Raw genomic sequence first — 18,323 nt, forward strand, 5'->3', positions numbered from 1 at the left:
CTTCCACGTCCACTTGCCACACATGCTACCACAAGGACATACATGCGTCTATTTCTGAAATGTGTGAAATGTGCAGCCGAGTGAAAGGAGGCACGAATGTGTCACAAACGTACGGAGCATGCCCATGACATATCCTAAGGATCTTAACAGTTCCCTTTAGGTAGAGTTGGCATAAAGTCACGGGCAGACACAGGAAGCGACGCAGACAGGATGTCTGGTGGCGGGAGGTGACAGGCAGAGAATGATGGGAGTGTGATAGAGCAGTGGGACAAGAGGAGAGTGAAATGGAAGGCGAGGAAACATTGGCATGTGGAGCGGAGAGACGGCAGGGTTGGTTGGTTTACTCTGTGGCATCGATACGTTTAATCTTTTTGATGCTTTAACACCAAAACCTTCCACAATGCATGGGCTTTGAAAGCTGCAATATTTTTTTGTGCATTTAAGATTTCAAGATATAATTTATTCATCATTATGCGCAAGAGGCTATAAACACAAAAATGACATATCTCTTTAAAGCTAGGGTTGATAAGTAAGATAAAGCAGAGACAGACTTTTGTTCAGCAGCGAGCTAACCCAGAAGCACAAAGCACACAGCCCCTGAACCAAAGAGGTAGTGAGCAGCGGAGACAGACTGTTGTTCAGCAGCTAGCTAACCCAGTAGCACAAAGCACACAGCCCTTGAGCCAAAGAACGAGGGTTGCAGTAGCGACAGACTCTCGTTTAATGACTAACCCAGAAATGTTAGCACAAAGCACACACCCACAGTAGTGAGCAGTAACTGCCGGGCGGGGTAGCCTTTTTGGTCTGAGGAATGTTTGTGACGGCTATCTTGCTTGTTGATGTTTAGCAGAGTTGCTTATATGTATTTATTTGACTTAAAGCACTTGCAGCTCACACATATCTCCCAGCTGGCCATCGAGAGCTACAGGGCAGTCAGTGAAGCTGTGCACGTTCATGCATTTGCTTGCTTTTGCTGGTTTCTTCAATGTTAGCTGGCAACCCCAGCTTTGGCTGATATTGCAAATGCAGAAACAAAGCAACAATAGAATTAATTTGGAGTAATGTTTGTGAACACCTGGCGAATGTAAGGACAATATTAATTTTCCTTTATGCTTCTGGGGCAAATATCTGGTGATTTAGCTGTTGATCATAAATTAAAAGCAGAAATATGCAAGCTCACGATTGACCTTTGAAAAAGTTTTAAGTTCCATAACTCGTCAGACAGTCTGCAGCCTCCCGACTTGAGGCCGATCTGCCTCTGAATATAAAGCAACACCTGTTCACGTCTAGTTCGGTGCTCTGCATGCGCTCCTGTCTGGTTGAGTGCTGAGGATGGGTCCAAGCAAATCAAGGTATTTGAATCCATAAAAACACCTGCTGGCATGAATGCAAATACCACACGAGCAAACATACACACAACAGTTTGCCAAAAATGTGGACAAAGTGTCGAAAGGAGCAAAGACTTTGAAAGCAATCCCTTTTGGACTGAAGCTCCACTCGAGAGATGATATTGATGGAGGTCCACGGTTGTTTCATTACTGTGACAAATGAATTGTGTGAAAAGTGTTAAGTCAGTTTGGCAAGCGGTGCGGCGGATGCTCGCTCTCCGTTGTATGTGTGAGATAGAGGGTGAGGGTGAGAAAAGCGCATCAAGAGAAAAATGTATGGAAATGAAAAAGAGAGACACAGAACTGGAGAGAGAGAGACAGAGAATGAGACAGATTGCCCCTCTGAAGACTCCTGGGTATTTAGAACTGCTGAGGTATGCATCTCAGCCCCCTCTAATTTTACCGGAGGGTTCAATTTCAAACCCCAGCTCCCATGCACCGCGGTGCATCTTCCCTTAAGGTTGGTCATACCTCGGCCTCCCGCAGAATACTGTATGTGTGTTCCTGTATTATGTGTGTGTGATTGCATGTCGTGTGTGCACATTCCGCCGGCTGAAGCTTCAGTCCATCACTCCTCAGGCTATGGCCTATTTGAGGAATCTCCCTCACATATGCTGACACAGATCTGTACCCCCTCGTCTCTTGGTCCCCTCCACCCCGCCTTTGCTTCCTCCAATGTGCCGCCCTCCCCTTCCCCTTTTCCGCATCTTCCTCCTCTCCATCACACTGACCCGTTCCCCCTCCCCGTCAGTCCAAGCTTGGTAACTGGAATGCTGACGAGTACGGTATATAATAAGATAGAAGATGAAGTCTTGACCTTGTCCGTTGTAAACATCAGCACTTGACAATCTTCCTTTTGACTCTCTTTCATCGCTCGCAACCATGAGAAAACTATTGCAATACAACAAGAGTCGTATTTCAAGACGACGCTCCTTTTAGGATGTGATGCTCGAATCTGCGCACGAAAGGATATTATACATCAACAGCAATTACCGCCCTGTATCTTGCCCAAACAGTCCCCAGGTCCAAAGGAGCAACACAGAACATCACAGAAAGTCTGCACAAATTAGCACTTAGCTTGCCCTGCACATATCTCTTATATCCGTGCAGGCCCGCTATTGAATTCCCGGCTGGTGCTAATTCAGGATTACTCAAGCATGACTAACACCATTAGTGGTTTGCTAAAACCGACTCTGAAATTATTCAGGAATTATTCTTGGGCTGAGGTCTGGGCTCACATTACCGGGGGCTGCAGTGCACGATGGGGGGACAATGGCTACAGCAAATGAGGCTTTAAACGGGAGACGGAGTGGCTGTTATTACGAGATAAGCTAACTTTATCCTGAAGAGAGAGATCGTGGTGTATAATGAGAATATTTGGGCAAGGCCATGTACTGTACTTGAAGCCTTCCAGCTCAGGAACATCCTGGCTGATCTGGCAGACTGGGGCTCTGGGCTCATTCCTCTTCTCTCTCCTTCTCCGTGTTACTCTTTTCATTAAAAGTAGGGTTGGGATGTGCACGCTCAAAATAGAAGAACAGCATCTATCAGATCAATTAGGCTTATTGAATCTTCCCCAGTCTTATGACCGACCTGGCAAAACAATAAGATATCTGAAAAAGGAATCTGAATGTTTTTCTTTACAAGCTTACAAGGTTTGTTCCACTTAACTCGACATTTCAGGCAAACACAATTACACAGAGCACTGCAGCAGAATAACAACACAGTGAATGCCACAGACACTTGAATAAATGAGAGGCAATCTGAAAAATATTGTATGTGGTAAACAGGTGAAAGATTAAGGAGGGGTACAGGGAAACGGGACAATGAGTGGGAAAAAATATGACTGTTAGGTGATGAAAAGGCCTGTCAGACTGTAGAAGAAAAAAAAAAAGACGTGCTAATCATTAGCCTCTATCTAGAGAACCCCTGAAGGAAAACACAATGCATGACACTGTATGAGATAGCTTTAAGAAACAGATGCTGCTTGGGTAATACACCCATATTTGTTTTATGCTGAGAGTTATCTTAGATAAGAAGTTTGATATCAATAACATGTTTGTATGCTAAATATAAAAGTACAGCCAGCAGGTTGTTAGCTTAGCTTTGCAGCCGATAAAGACTGGAGGCAGAAGCAAACAGCTAGCTTAACTCTCAAGTCAAGCACTTCTAATGGTCAAAAATTAAAAAAAAGTTATCTTGTTTGCACGTCTTTAAACCAGTCACAATCTTCTTGGGAAACAGTAAACCAAGGAGTCAGCGACGGTGCCCCTGCAAAACAGTGTCGAGGGAAACTTGTTTTGCATGTGGGGAGGTGAGTACTTGTATTAAAATGGCCAGCAAAAGAAAAGGTAACAGCTGCTGTCTTATTAACGTTTGCGCCGTTAGCAACCAGGTTATTTTAGAGTAACTTGTCTTGCTAGCTTGGAGGTTGTTGTTTCACCACTGAAAAGCGCACCAAATAACATCTGCTAAAGCGGACTAGGAAGTAGCTAACTAACTTTGGACAGAGTCACGTTAGTAAGCTAGGGTTTTTTAAAAACAAGTCCCCATCCACTCCAGTTGTTCAGGAGAATGCCACAGCGCTGTTTTGCTGTGAAGCTCCAGAGATGTTTTGTGGACTACAAACAAACTTCCATCAGCATTGGGATGAGTAGATAATAACTGAATTTTCATTTTTGGTTGAACTTATCCTTTAAGTAATGCAGTCAATATAGACTTTGTATATGTGTTTGGCTTTCAGAATTGTGTGAAAACCAAACTATAATGTCATTTCATGCCTTGGAGTAAATGTTTATCTGTACCTTCATGACTTTAAAAATCCTGCCCCCGAGCATTTGTCATGTTGAGTCTACTCGCATGAACTGGCAGGTAGAGACAGATTGAAATCAAGCTCCCAAACAGACTTCATTTCTGGGAAGAAGAATGAGTAGAATCAGTTTTTGATTAAACAAGGAAAAATCCCTAAACTCCACTAACATTTTTGGCTGTGGATTACAAACAGACCTAATCTCCCACTGGTGCTCTCTACTTTGGATCTCTGCACTGAACCCTCCGCCGAGACTTCACCTGGCCTTCGTCCAATAACACATGGTTGCAGGTAAAGTTTGTGAGTCAGGATTTTTGTGTGTGTGCGCAGAAACTACAAACATACTGAATTACTGTCTTATATTAAATACTCTTGAAATCTAAGTGCACTTGTTTATGTGGTTCATGTTCGGACCTCCGGAGGTCTGATACCGTCTCGTCTGACTGCTGATGTGAGTCTGTTGAGGGAGTGACACAGAATCCCTTGCTGAGATGATCCCTCTGGTTTTGGTGAAGGGCAGTGGCAGGGATTCAGACCTCAGCTCTGTGCACTTTGTGTCAACGCTGCTCATGAAACATGGCCACAGCTGATACAGCTAATGACACAAAGGGGGAGGGGGCGATGCCGCACGCTACAGAAAAACATGGCTGACGTTTTGAAGCTGGGAGGGATGGGGGAACCAGCAACTATTAAAGCCGAGACAGCTGTCAATCAAGCCAACGTAAGCCCCAATACACAGTATTGAAACCTTAATATCGTCTAAACCAAACTTTTAAAAGAAACACAGAAGACTGCTCCTATTTTTTTCTATTTATAATGGATTTAACTGACATGTAACCCAAATAAGAAATTGCAAATAACATAATATTCAGCCGAGTAGTACGAGGTTTACAGGTCAAAGGACAAAGCCTTTGTGGATTAACTCCAAATCTAAGGATAGGAATTTAAAATGATGAGTGAAGTGAAGTAGGGTTGCATCCATTGTCGATAATTCCTCTGATTTCTGGCATAACTGTTTCGTCTGTAAAAGTTTAGGCTTTCCAGATCTATTTTAAGTGGATCGGGTATGTCTGATCCACGTCAAACAGTTTCTTTGTCAGTGTCTTAATAAAATTCAGTGTATCTTCCATATTGATCTGCTAAATTGAATCATGGCGAGCTGCTGACTCAGTTTTGAGCACCGAAGCAATCCCTGACCTTACTTAGCAGTGAGGTAGCCAGTACGTAGAGTTAAGGAAGGGGATTTGCTATCGGAAGAAAAAATAACATCTCCCAGAGCACACACATATTCAGTTTTAAAATGATATCCAACAGAGAGTAATATTTGGCATTTCGACCAACTATTTAGTGGTTTTCCGAAATTGTGGTTGAATCATTTTCTGTCTGACAGACACGCTGACTATTTGTTTCAGTACTAAAATAAAACTGAGCAGAAAACGAACTAAAAAAAGTATCACTTGAACAGGAACTGCGATTTTCAACCAGCTTTGTATCACTACAGTTCCGGTTGTATATGCAACTGAACAATGGTTAACTTCTCTCTATTTTGCCTGCACCCAGAGCCAAAGAAAACAAACAAACCAAGCACTGCCTAACCCGCAGCACGTCACCCATCAGGGTTTATTGAGTGCATTCTGGTTGTTGTAGGTTTTCTACCTGTGTGGGATGTGGGAATGCAACAGCTTATCCTCTGTTTTCTCTGGTCAAGTAGCAACCATTTTCAAAAATATTTTTGAAAAGGTCTGTCTGAGTCAAAACGCTGACTATACCAGCAACTCATCCTGGGTTTGTACTGCACACCGGAGCCCCACTGATGCAAATCAAGACAGTCTGTCACATGACTATGCAAACATTTAAACAGCATACACACATGCAAACACACACACACACACACACATGCAAAAGTGTGAGAAATGAGCTACCTCTCATGCAAATGACTGTCAACTCTAATTTACCCACACGCACGCATCAAATCTGCATGAGAAGTTGAAAAGGACCATTAGTGAGACGGCCGTATTATAATGAGGCCTGCTGGGAATGAGGGGAGACGGTGTGAATGAAGGACACGCTGAGGTGACTCGTCTCTATGATAACAGTCCATAAATCTTTTGTAAACCTCCGACTGGAACCAGACGCGTTGAACGAGCCTTAAAGGATGAATAAACACAATGTCAAACTCACGACGCCTCCTCACTCTACTACTTCGTAAAGAAAATCAACAAATGGCTGACACGGTGATGACGGCGGCGAGGCAGTAACCATGACAACCACCACAGACACTTGAGCAGGCTGTCCAACCAGGCATCTGGCGTGTATTAATGAATTTGCAAATGAACACACTGCAGCCAACTGTATGGATATAATATAACTTTCACGCACGGAAACGTCTTTTCAAATGTGATACATTTACATGTGCGTTCGTAAATAAATGCACCGTGAAAGCTTCAAAACTTGGCTGAAAACAAGGAGACACAGGTACATGGAAAACACACACACACACCTACGCACGCACACACACAAAGAGGCGCTCATTGCGTGTCTCATTTAACTACGAGGCTCAACATCCGAAGCTGAACCTGCGCGAGTAAAGGTCACATCGCCTGGCAACCACTTGAGCTTAAGGAATCGTTTTAATTATGGTCTGCACTCTCTCTCTTCCAATCTCCTGCCACCATTCAGCCGACTGTCGGCGCACACACATGCACACACACTCAAACGATCATATACACACAACCATCAATTTCCTCTTCAGCCCCAAAGCCAATAGGAGCATTAGGTTACATCTGCCCACAGCCGTAAAATTGTGATGCAATCTTTGTACAATTTATCCGTGATGGCTATTTCATTGAGCAACCGGAAGACATGTGCATACTAGTCAACCGTTTAATAATGTCTCACTACCCTGAGGAAGACCTCACATACAGTCCAGCATCATCAGCGCGTGTGATTACAAGCGCGGTTGCATGCTTCACAAAGGATTTCTGCGGCGGAAAAGCAATACTGTGACTCAACAAGAGAAGTGATAATTCCATAATCCAATCCGTGAACATCTGGAGGGAAAGCGGCCTAGCTAGCCAATCAGAGTGGGTGAACAGATTTAGCAGGGCACATTAGTATCCAGAGGTTAAAGACACAAGGCTATGGGAGCAGGTACAAAAAAAAACAAGAGGCAGATTTGAAGAATTGCTTCAGGCGACACAAACACAAACACTCATTACGGCTAAATCTGATATTGAAGATATTACAGCTATTAATTATTGATATTTTATGTCTATTGATGTAGATATTATATGTATACAATGTTAAGTTGTATGTTAAGTTCTTTAAGTGAAATATAGTCTAAACATACATAATTATAGTTAAAAAAAATTAGTGATAAGTGTTTTAAAGTGATAACTAATAATAAGTGAACGACCCACAACACTGTCTGTGTTGGGGCTATATTTCCTGTTATGTGTTTGGTTTCTTATTTACGTGCAATGCTTTGTTGCTTTCCAGCGGGCAAATATTCACATAGGACTCTGCGTGTCTGACAGGGTAAAACAAACTAAGATTCAGTGCTTCAGTTTACATGAACTGCGTTAGGCTCAAATCGGGTTCGTAGGGAAAGAAACAAAACGCCTTTCGAGTACGGCTCAGGCTCGGTTACTACTCATTCAGAGCCAGTCGGGTTCGGACAGAAATGCGGCCCGAGCCACGCGCTAGTATGCACCTCAAATTGAATTTCCAGACAATTTGTACCTTACTTGATTTCTGGTGCAACTAATAAACAACTGGTCGAGCGAAATTAGTCAGTTAAGCAATAACTTTGACTCTTTTTTTTTCTGAAACAAATGCACAAATTCTCTGGTTCAAGCCTTTTAAATGTGAATATTTGCTATTCTTATCTATGTGTTGTTGATGCTACATATTAAAGGGGCAGTATGTAAGAATTTCTGTCGAAAACTTGTGTTGCAGAGATATCTAATAAAGTTATCATGCTAACCAGGCCCATCCTGGTCCAGCTCAATTGTTCTAGCAGTATGAATACTAACACTCCCCTGGACCCAGCGCTCCCAGTCCGAACCGCTAGCTGCATGGCTAACTGAGCTAACTAGCTGAGGGCAGCTACAGTCATAAGCAGTTAGTGGTTACTCTGGTGAAACGCTTCCCGCTATTTGTTCTGAGTATGACTTTGACATATGGGCAATTCTTATAACCTTTAAGTTTAGCCGTTACAACATGTAGCACATACGAAAAAGAATGTTTCAGCCAAAATGTCACAAACTTTTCCATCTTGTAATTTATAATCTTATAATCATTCATCAAGTATAAAACTGTCAAGACAAATTAGACAACCTGAATCCTGGCGTAGTACATTTTGATTTGAGGTATGCTCTGCCTCTCCAGTGCATATCTATTTATAGACACGGCCACAGTCACAGTCTGCGTGCTGTTGCCTTTGAGGAGTTAACAGGTTTATTCCCTATCAGTGATGGCGCCTCTGGAACAGATCAGGCACAGATTTTTGGGCAGTAAGTCCCCCACAACTCAATTACAGTGTAATTGTTATAGGCCTTTAATGACTTTTATCTGGAGTCACTTCACTAGGAGACCATGTGTTTGAGAACATGCGTACATACTGTGCCGGTGTAAAATAATGTAAACAGCTCTCGAGCAGGTGCGTGGAGTTAGATACGATGGCACACTGACATTTGGGATTTTTACATTATATCTTGTCACGTCATGGGAAATTCTCAGGGGGATAACACACACACACTCACACAGAGAGGGAAATCCTTTAAGATCAAGCTGCGGTATTGCACTCGTTATTGCTCTACATCTCAAATTGCACAATATTGAACACACTCCACTGACCCTTACTCTCATTAACCCATGTTACGTGCACAGTTAACACACAGACAAGAAGATACACCACGAGAAAGAAGCAGCGTTTCATAAAACAGTGAGTGTGGTCTTGTAGGAAATTCTTCACAAACCAGGTCAAGGAGAGATTGTAGAGGAAATGGAGGAAACCATCTGCACAAGGCGTACTTATACATTTTTAATGATTGCAGGTGAACCACTACAAGAGGTAACCTGTTTGTACCAGCCTTGGACTCCACATGACTCCCTCCTCTGCCCGCCTGCCTGTCTGACTCATCCCAGTCTTTTCTCGAGGAGCTGCAGAAATATGTGCCATTCTCAGGGAGATTACAAGCCACAGCCACACAGTGTAATGGCATGTTGGTGAAACCCAATCCTATCACCGCTGCTGTCGACACAGCCCAGCGCTCCACTCACATTTACACACAGCCGCTCTCGCACAGGCTATTCTCCTCTACTCCCCCAGGAACAAAGCTTTCATGAGGTGTGACTGTGAGGCAGAACATGTGGTCTGTTTAGTGCCTCTCCGACTCAGAGTGAAACCCGTTCGTTGTGGTTCTTGCACCTAATTTTGACTTTTATTGAGCATTTTAACCAAAAATAGTTTGTTTTGGATTTTCTTTGACCCAAAGTGGGCGTGTCATATGCTACAGCTCACTGTGCGCTGAGACATTCAAGAACCAGAGCTTATTTAGTGGAAAAGGGTTATGAGTCTCCGAGAGTCCAACCTGTCATTCTCAATGTGGGAGATGGAAATACGGGAATGCCAAACAGGGCGATGTATGGTCGGCAGTCTTTTCCTTGAGCCGCTAAGGTTGCTATGAAGGCCTGTTGTGGAACAACCTGTAAACGCACTAGCTAACGGTACGAAGAGAGTGTACTGAGCTACCTATTTATGTCTGCAATGATGAGAATATGATGGGAATGTCATTAGTTTTACAGGTACAGCCGCATGTGGTGGGGCACTTCGCATTTTCACCAATGGAGCGGCACCCTAGATGGCACATTATCACATTTTCTTGTTATTTCCACTGTTAAGGGCAGTTTATCATGTTTTGTTTACCATAGGGGCATCTAAAGTTCACCAAGATCACCAAAGTAATAACATTCATGTATGTACAAAATGTAATGGCATATACAGTAATAAGTTGTTGAGACATTTCAGTAGGATTCATCAAAACCATTAGGACACATTGTCTAAGAGCCAGCAATGTCATAATGAAATAGCAATACCAATCAACATTGCCGCCAGTCTTTCCTAACTTGTGTGTCATCACTTGAACTGTGTCCACGGTTTCATCCCGTGAGATCATTAAAGGGGCACCATGTAGTTTCGGAGAAGAAATTCAAACTCGTATTTTTTATTATTTACAATATCATTGAGGTAATAATACAGAAACAAGGTGAAACTGCTTTGTCCTTTAAGTGTTTATTCAGTCGTGAACATGAAGAGAGTTCATTTATTTCTTTTGTTTAGGCATAAAAAAAATCAGTCAATGAAGATCTTCCGCTTCTGAGTAAAAATGTACTCCCCAAAACTACACAGTGCACCTTTAAGGCTGCTAACTATGACTGTGTATGATGATAATATGGTTTAAGTACAGAATAAGATTACATTACACGCTGTAATTTGATTGTACTGTGGGTCGTTTGGAAACTGCTCGACTAAACTCATGATGCATGTGCCATTGCATCAGCTGCGTTATTTATAGCTCTTTCGTACGTACGAGATAGCAATCTCTCCGGTCATTAATTCTACTTATACAGATGATATGAGGCCAGTTACTTGATGTGCGTGTGCGTTTGATTCTGTCAGCAATAAATGTTGTGTTACCTTACACCATCGCATTGCCATAAATATGAGGCATGTCAGGGGATAAATATACTGTATGACGCGGCTCGACTCGTGATCCAGACGGCTGGCAGAGCTTCCCACCGTTACAGTTACTGTACGCTTCGTGCCTCATTGCTACTGTACATTTTGTCACTTCATAAAGAGGCAAACTTGACACACCTCTTAAAGGTGTGTGGCGCCACTTCATAAAAACTTCATAAGAGGTGGCACCAGCACGAGGATCAAAACACACGCATGCACACACACACACAAAAATTAACCCAATTCCACTTTTGGCCCCTATTTGGGGCAGAAGAAGTCAACGGCATCGAGGACAGCCAAGATGAAATCTTACATGATGTACTGCGGCTTGGGATTATTTTGTTCACATATCGAAACACAGGGTGATCTATAACTCTCTCCAAAAAGGGCAGGTGGTGAGTGGCTGAGGTCATCACACAGCAGGTGATAAACAAACACCCCTGGACACAAACACACACCACACACACACACAGAGAGTGAACACACTCTCTGTTCTCCTGCCAAATGATGGCAAACCTTATCTCATCTCTCACATCCAAACAGACAGTATCTCCCATTCTCTTAAAATCTCTTCCTCCCATTTATATGGGCACACACACATACACACACACACGTAGACATTTAGGAGAGATGATAGTGTGAGTGAGATGGCGGGCTGCTATATCAGTGGTGGGACGGGTATATATTCCTGGCTGGTGCTGATAAGCCAACTGATGCCTTGCCTTATTTAGTCAGTACTCACTGCTGACACACTAGCAGAGCAACACACACCGCATGCACTCTCACTGTATGCATTTGTCTTGTGCGTGTTTGTGTGTGTGTGTGTGTGTGTGTGTGTGTGTGTGTGTGAGGTGTTCCTGTGTGGAGAGGTGAGTTCTGATTAAGTGAATGCATATAGATAGTCTGTGGCTATAAGTGTTTCTAAGTGTGTTTGTGTGTGTGTGGGAGAGGACATGAATACACGTGCACATGTGCATCTGTATGTAATGTTGTAGCTCTAATACGTGCAGTTGTTAGCTTTCTGTGTTGAGCACATTAAAGGATCACTATGTAGTTTTGGGGAGGAAATTTTAATCAGAAGAGAAAGATCTTCATAGACTGATTTTCTATGCTTAAACAAATAAACTAAATAAACAAACTCTCTTTGTTTTCATGACTGAATAAACTGAACAAACAAACTGACCTTAAATGACAACACAGTTTCATACTGTTTTACTTTGTTTATATGTGGCTGACCCTGCCACCTTTCTAGCTTCAAACAGTGTTCTGGGGACCTTATTTTCCTCCTCTCTTGTATTATTCCCTCATTCATATTGTAAATATTAAAATTCTGAGTTTGAATTTCTTCTCCAAAACTACAAAGTGCCCCTTTAATTAAATATTTTACATCAGATAATATCTTAGACAGGTGAAATCAGCACAATATTTTTCTTGTTTTTCTATTTTGATAAATCAACATTTCCTGATTTAGCCTCTTTAATGTGAATATTTTCTGGTTTCTTTACTCCTCTCTGAAAGTAAACCGAATATCTTTGGGTTGTGGACAAAAAAACATTTGGAGACGTCATCTTGGGCTTAAGGAAACACTGATCGACATTTTTCACCGATTTTTGACACTTTATACACCAAACAACTCATTGATTAATCAAATAAATAATCAACAGAGTTATCGACAATGAAAATAATCATTAGATGTAGTTTGACTACTTTTAACCAAATTTCGTTAATGAATTAAATGTAAATGTAAGACTGTGCAAATAAACCTAACATACTTCAAGGTAAAAAAAAACTAATCTCTTGCGCATCTACCTACAATCAGGTTGCAGACGTTACACTTCGGATTATCTGATGCCAGAAAATCCATGTCGCATCACCTCCAAATTTCAGATTTCAGTAACACTTGATGATAACCATCATTAATACACGGCACATTTAAAGTTAAACTGGAGTTCATATTTGAATGAATTGAAATGCTTTATAAACATTTATTAAGCAATTGTTTATTGTGAAGTTGCACCTGTTGCAAACCTTTACAACTGCTTCATGAATGGTTTATAACACATTTTATGGTTTGTTAACAGTGAAATAATCATTGCCTAGAGTTAAATCAGCTATAAATTTGCTACTGTTTATTAATGATGGGCTCCAGAGTGTGACTATGTGAGGCGCACCAGTGCAACACAAAAATGAGTCCCAAGCCCTGTGATTGTTATTCTAAGGTGTTTAAATGTCTTGAACAGGTCATCTGCAAGTCTGATGGAAATCTATTTGTATATGAGCTTGAAGGATGAATAACACAGGCCAGAAACAGCCTCACCAGCAGAGGTTACACCGAGCTGATGATAAACACTCTTCCTGAATATCATTAGTCTCAACGTTCTGCTGATTGCTGCGAAGAATAAAATAAGCACCGTAAAAATATCTTCCCTACATCAGGAGGACCTGCGTATTAGGTGTTGGTTAACCTTTCACCAGAGCCTGCAAAGCAAACAGAGCTATCAAATGGAAACACACACTTGGCCACCACGCACGGATTGGCTTGCAGTGTGTTTGTTTTGGCATTTGAATCATTCTCAGCATCGTAGAAGGGAGCGTGCTTAATCGACTTAACCTGAGAAAAGGAAGGGCAGGTGAAGCAAGAAGAGAGAATCAACACAGTTTAGATTCAAAAGAAGCACAAATATGTAAAAATGTGAACTTTGTAAAGCCATTTAACACTTCGCACACACATCGTTTTAAGTCTTCTGCTTTTGTGAGATAGCACAAGGAAGGTTTTGGCATGACAAAGGCCATTACAGTAGATTACACAGTGTATATACTGACACACCACTGAGCCACCAGGATACCTAAACTACTGATCTGTAACAAAAAGGCTTTACGGGTGAAGCATCATGACACAGTGAATGTTTCAATGGCACCAGTCACTTATCTCAGTTCACAGGCCTTGGACACAACCACAACACACACACACCCACACCCGCACACACACACCCACCCACAGACACAAGAGCATAACTGTGTGGAAGTCCATTTCGCATAGATAACAGAATAACAGTGAATGGGGGTCACAGACGCAGAGCTCCACTTCGCCTCATCGCACTAGCTCGCTATTGATTGGCTGACCACGAGCATGAGGTCATCAGCTCCATCACAGAGGCTGATGGGATAGAGAGGGATGGGTGTGTCCCCTCTGTGCCTTTTTTTTAAAATTCACTCTTTCTCATTTCTGTCCACTCCAGACTTCTCAGAAACGTGCTGCTCAGCAAAGGCACCGCATCCCCCATCTCATCCAATCAACATTTATCCCCTCGCTCTCTCACTTCAATCCATTCTTACTCTCTCTCTCTTTCTCCTCCAACAGATCTGTCTCCCTCCCCTCGTTTTTCCCTGTGGATCCGCCGCTCCACATCCAAAGACAGAGAGTCACGTGACCAGAACTGGATCGATACGAGTGCATCTTTTTTTGCAGTGCACTGTATAATGAGACTTACATAACCGGCTTACACACAGCTGTCACAGCCTGCCGTTCTTGCTGTTTGTAACACAAATACGGTCTTGATTTAAAAAAAAATCTTGATTCCAGTCAGGAGAAGGGAAGAGCTTGTTTTGAGATTTCCAGCTGCACATGATGGATGGCGGTGCGGTCACGTACCAGCCAGTAATTTGATCACTTACTACAGTACAGGGGACCTTGTTTGCTGCCATAAACACTTTGCATCAGCTTGAATGCTTTCACCGTCGTTGCTTTAGCGCTATGCATCAGGTCATGTGTTTACTTCTGCTGTAAATTGTTGCTCTAATGCAAAAGCCCAACAGAGAATCTGTAAGCTCGTCCTTTCAACACATTATTCATTTTTCTCTTTTCCCACTAGGTTTACCTCAAGCTCACTGGCTCTCACTGACACAGATACAGACTCATAATATCACGGGTCTTATCTGTGGAATAAACAGTATGCTGGAGTTTTTCAATATCAAGCATGTTAAATCCACCTTATGTAATCTTTGTCTTATATCCTTGAAATCTGCAGAATAAAGCATTTTCTCTCTGCGCTCGCCAGAGAGGAATTATTGTATTCTAAAAGACTGTCTGGATATTATAATAAAGCCGGCTACTCATCGAGTCTGCTATTACTGCATTGCTGTAAATGTCTAGGTTCAGCTCTGAGTTAGAATGCTCTTATTTATTCCCTCCAGTGTTTTATAGAAGTGAGTATTTTATTTAATCACAATACAGATTGTTGATTAATCATTTAGTCTAACAATGTTTAAATAATGCCACCAATTATTTATTAGTCAAGTGCAAAGTAATTTTTTAACCTCTAGCTGGTCTAAGCAGCCAATAAAACATCAAAGTATCATTATTATTTATTATTGTAAGTTGTCTTTATCGGTCTACCCATTTGGTCCAGACTGTCAGCTATTCTCAACTATTGGATGAACTGCCCTGAAATTGTGTTCAGACATTCTTGATCCCCAGAGCATGAACCTTACAAACTATGGTGATCCTGACTGTTCATTTTGACGAGCGGTTGAATCGTGAGGTTGAATTGTTGAAATGTCTCAGCACCTCTCTCAGCAAGATAGCTTGTACAGACATTCATAGGCCCCAGAGGATGAACCCTACTGAGTCGAATCCCTTAACTTATGCTAAAGTACCATCATACGGTTTGTTTTATTTTAGTAAATATCTGAGCAATTATTGGATGGGTTGTCATGAAGTTTGGTGCTGATATTCATGGTTCCCAGAGGATGAAAACTAAAGGCTGCTTGCCTGACTCTTATTGTTGCGCCACCAGCAAGTCGAGGTTTTCACTAATCCTGACATCAACATCTCTAAGAATCCCTAGACGATAAATCATAAAAACTTTGTTGATCCCCTGACATCTTTGGACATTTTTGGTATTGAGTAAAATGTCTTGAGATAAAGTAACTTGAGTGATCCCTTAACATTTCAACTAGCAGCATCATCAGGTCAAATTTCCATTTCTCCAGTACTTGGTTTTATGACTGAATACATGCAAAATGTGCTTATTGCTAGTTAGAAATTGTTAGCATGCTAAACGTCTAAACTAGAATGCTAAACATGGTATTTTACCCATTTAACACCAGCATCTTGTGAACTGTGAACATGTTAGCACGCTCACACAGTACAACCTTGAAGAACTGCCAGCATGGCTGTGCACTGTTAGGCTTATATAATTATATGAAACATAAAAAATAACTCTGGAAATTTGTGAAGCTGTGCCCAGCAGGACAACAGACTGATTTAACTGATTAATTGTATAATTAAAGTTCATTATCTTTATTTTGATTGATTCACATTGCTTGCTTGCGAATATAAGTGTCCATTTTCTTGAGTGTGAGACAATAAACTTGTCTTTGATTTTGTGTATTATAATTGATTGTTCATTTCTTTTCATGCATGCATATTTATGTGCACCTCTTGAGCAAGAGAGAGAGAGAGAGAAAGAAAAAATCAAAACGCGCTTGATTGCATGGAGACCTTTTCACAGCTTGTACACATCCTCGCAGTCTTGAGTCTAATAATTCCCTGATGCAATGAAACCAGAGGATGTCAAAGTGATGCTGCGTACGCTGAACTGTGTCCCAGTAGGAGGGAGGCTTTAAAGGAAAAGGTCACATCTCATCCACCTGTTAAAGAGCAGATGCCACATCAGAGCAATACTTGGCAGGAGGAGCAAGTATCGTTATTGGGCACACGAGACGCATTTGGCATGGGCGCAGGTATGGCTATACCGCTCACACACATGAACTCACAGGCACACAGACCGCACTCTCACACACTCACGGACCAACGCGCACACACACAAGATCCCTAACCCCTCTCCCTGGGAATGAAAGATATGGGCAGAGAATAGAAACAGAACCTTTTCCAGGGATGATCGCAGTGGCCACACAAAAGCCTTGACTGTTGATGATGTATAAAGGTCGGCGCTGTTGTCATGGGACTCCACTTACACAAGACTGAGCCTTCAATCAGACCGGGAAATGTTTGTCAAACAGGCCACTGCTCTGACTCCTCAATGCTGAAAATAAACTGCTGAGGATGTTCGCCCTGTCGTTTTTTGTGTTTACACAGTATACACCCACATGCACATACAGAAGCATGAATGGACACACACATAGACACAGTACCTGGAAGCTGCTATTTCCACTTTACTCCTGGCAATGGCTGCAGCCCTCTGTGCCCCCTCCACAGCCCGATCAACCTTCTCTTTGGTTTTGGGGTTCTTAAGAGGAATCAACTGCTTCCTTATTCCACGCACCAGCACGTTATTTTTGTACTTCCCTTCTTCTTTGGTGGCATCTGGGAAAACTGTGCACCCGTAACCATGGCGCTTGTTGTTAAGCCACTCTCCCTCATACTTCATCCCGTTGGATCTCTCTGAAACACCAAATCCATTGCGTTTGTCGTTCTTCCACTCGCCCATGTAGGTCTCAGTCGTAGTGGCATCCACATGGTCCTCTAGAGGAAAGTCCTCATCCTGCAGCTCGCCGTCGCCGATGGATATGGTAGAGTTGGCATCGCTGGAGCTGATGCGGCTCATTGCGGCATCACTGCGTGCAGAGCTGCGCTTGCTGGAGATTGAGGTCCGAGAGTCAGACTTGCGCAACTGCCGGAGGCTGCCGAAGAGCGACCCCCGGCGGAACAGGCCCTTCTTCTTGCCGGTGACGACCTCGCTGTCTGAGTGGAAGTTAAGGACGAAGCCGCCACGGCTGCCTGTCGGTGTGTCTGCGGGGGAGGAGAGGTCCTGGAGCACTGTGCCGTTGCTCTGCTCGGAGCGCAGGGAGGCCAGAGACGTGCGCAGAGGAGAGCGGATAACAGTGGCCATGCCATAGGGAACGCTCTGACGCACGCCGTAGCCATGCCGCATTCCACCCATCCACTGGCCTTGATAGGTACCTGAGGAACAGGTGGACACAGGTCAGGGTCAGTCACAACTACAGTACACAAACACAAACAGTGGTTCCCAACCTCAAGTACCACCATGAGGTTTTTGTTTTTTGGTAAATGTCAGAGCAATTATTAGATGGGTTGTCTGTTTTTGTTTTGTCTTTGTCTTTGAGATTGTTTGCTACTGATATTCATGGTGCCCAGATGATGAACCTAAAGACTTTGGTCATTCCCTGACTCTTATGTTACGCCACCAGCACGTCAAGGTTTTCACTTATCATCAGTAACATCTCAACATCTTCTAGTTGGATTCATTTAAAAAAATTGTAGAGATATTCATGGTTCCCAGAAGAAGAATCAATAATTGGTTGTATTGTCATGAAATTTGGTACAGATGTCCACGTTCCAAACACGATGAACTGTAATACCTTTGGTGAAAACATTTCACTGAGCACCATCATCAGGTCC

At 42.6% G+C, this 18,323-nt stretch overlaps 1 protein-coding gene across 1 annotated transcript in view; it reads right to left on the bottom strand.

The window, feature by feature from the left end:
• Nucleotides 1–18,323, bottom strand: part of LOC311249659 (junctophilin-1-like) — a 37,396-nt gene that overhangs the window by 15,078 nt on the left and 3,995 nt on the right. The window contains exon 3 of the mRNA XM_084340879.1: nt 17,096–17,864. Coding sequence (XP_084197005.1) covers nt 17,096–17,864 — 769 coding nt within the window. The remainder of the gene's footprint in view (nt 1–17,095; nt 17,865–18,323) is intronic.

This window comes from Pagrus pagrus (assembly GCF_965226575.1).
Source record: "Pagrus pagrus genome assembly, chromosome: 20".
Classification (NCBI taxonomy): domain Eukaryota; kingdom Metazoa; phylum Chordata; class Actinopteri; order Spariformes; family Sparidae; genus Pagrus; species Pagrus pagrus.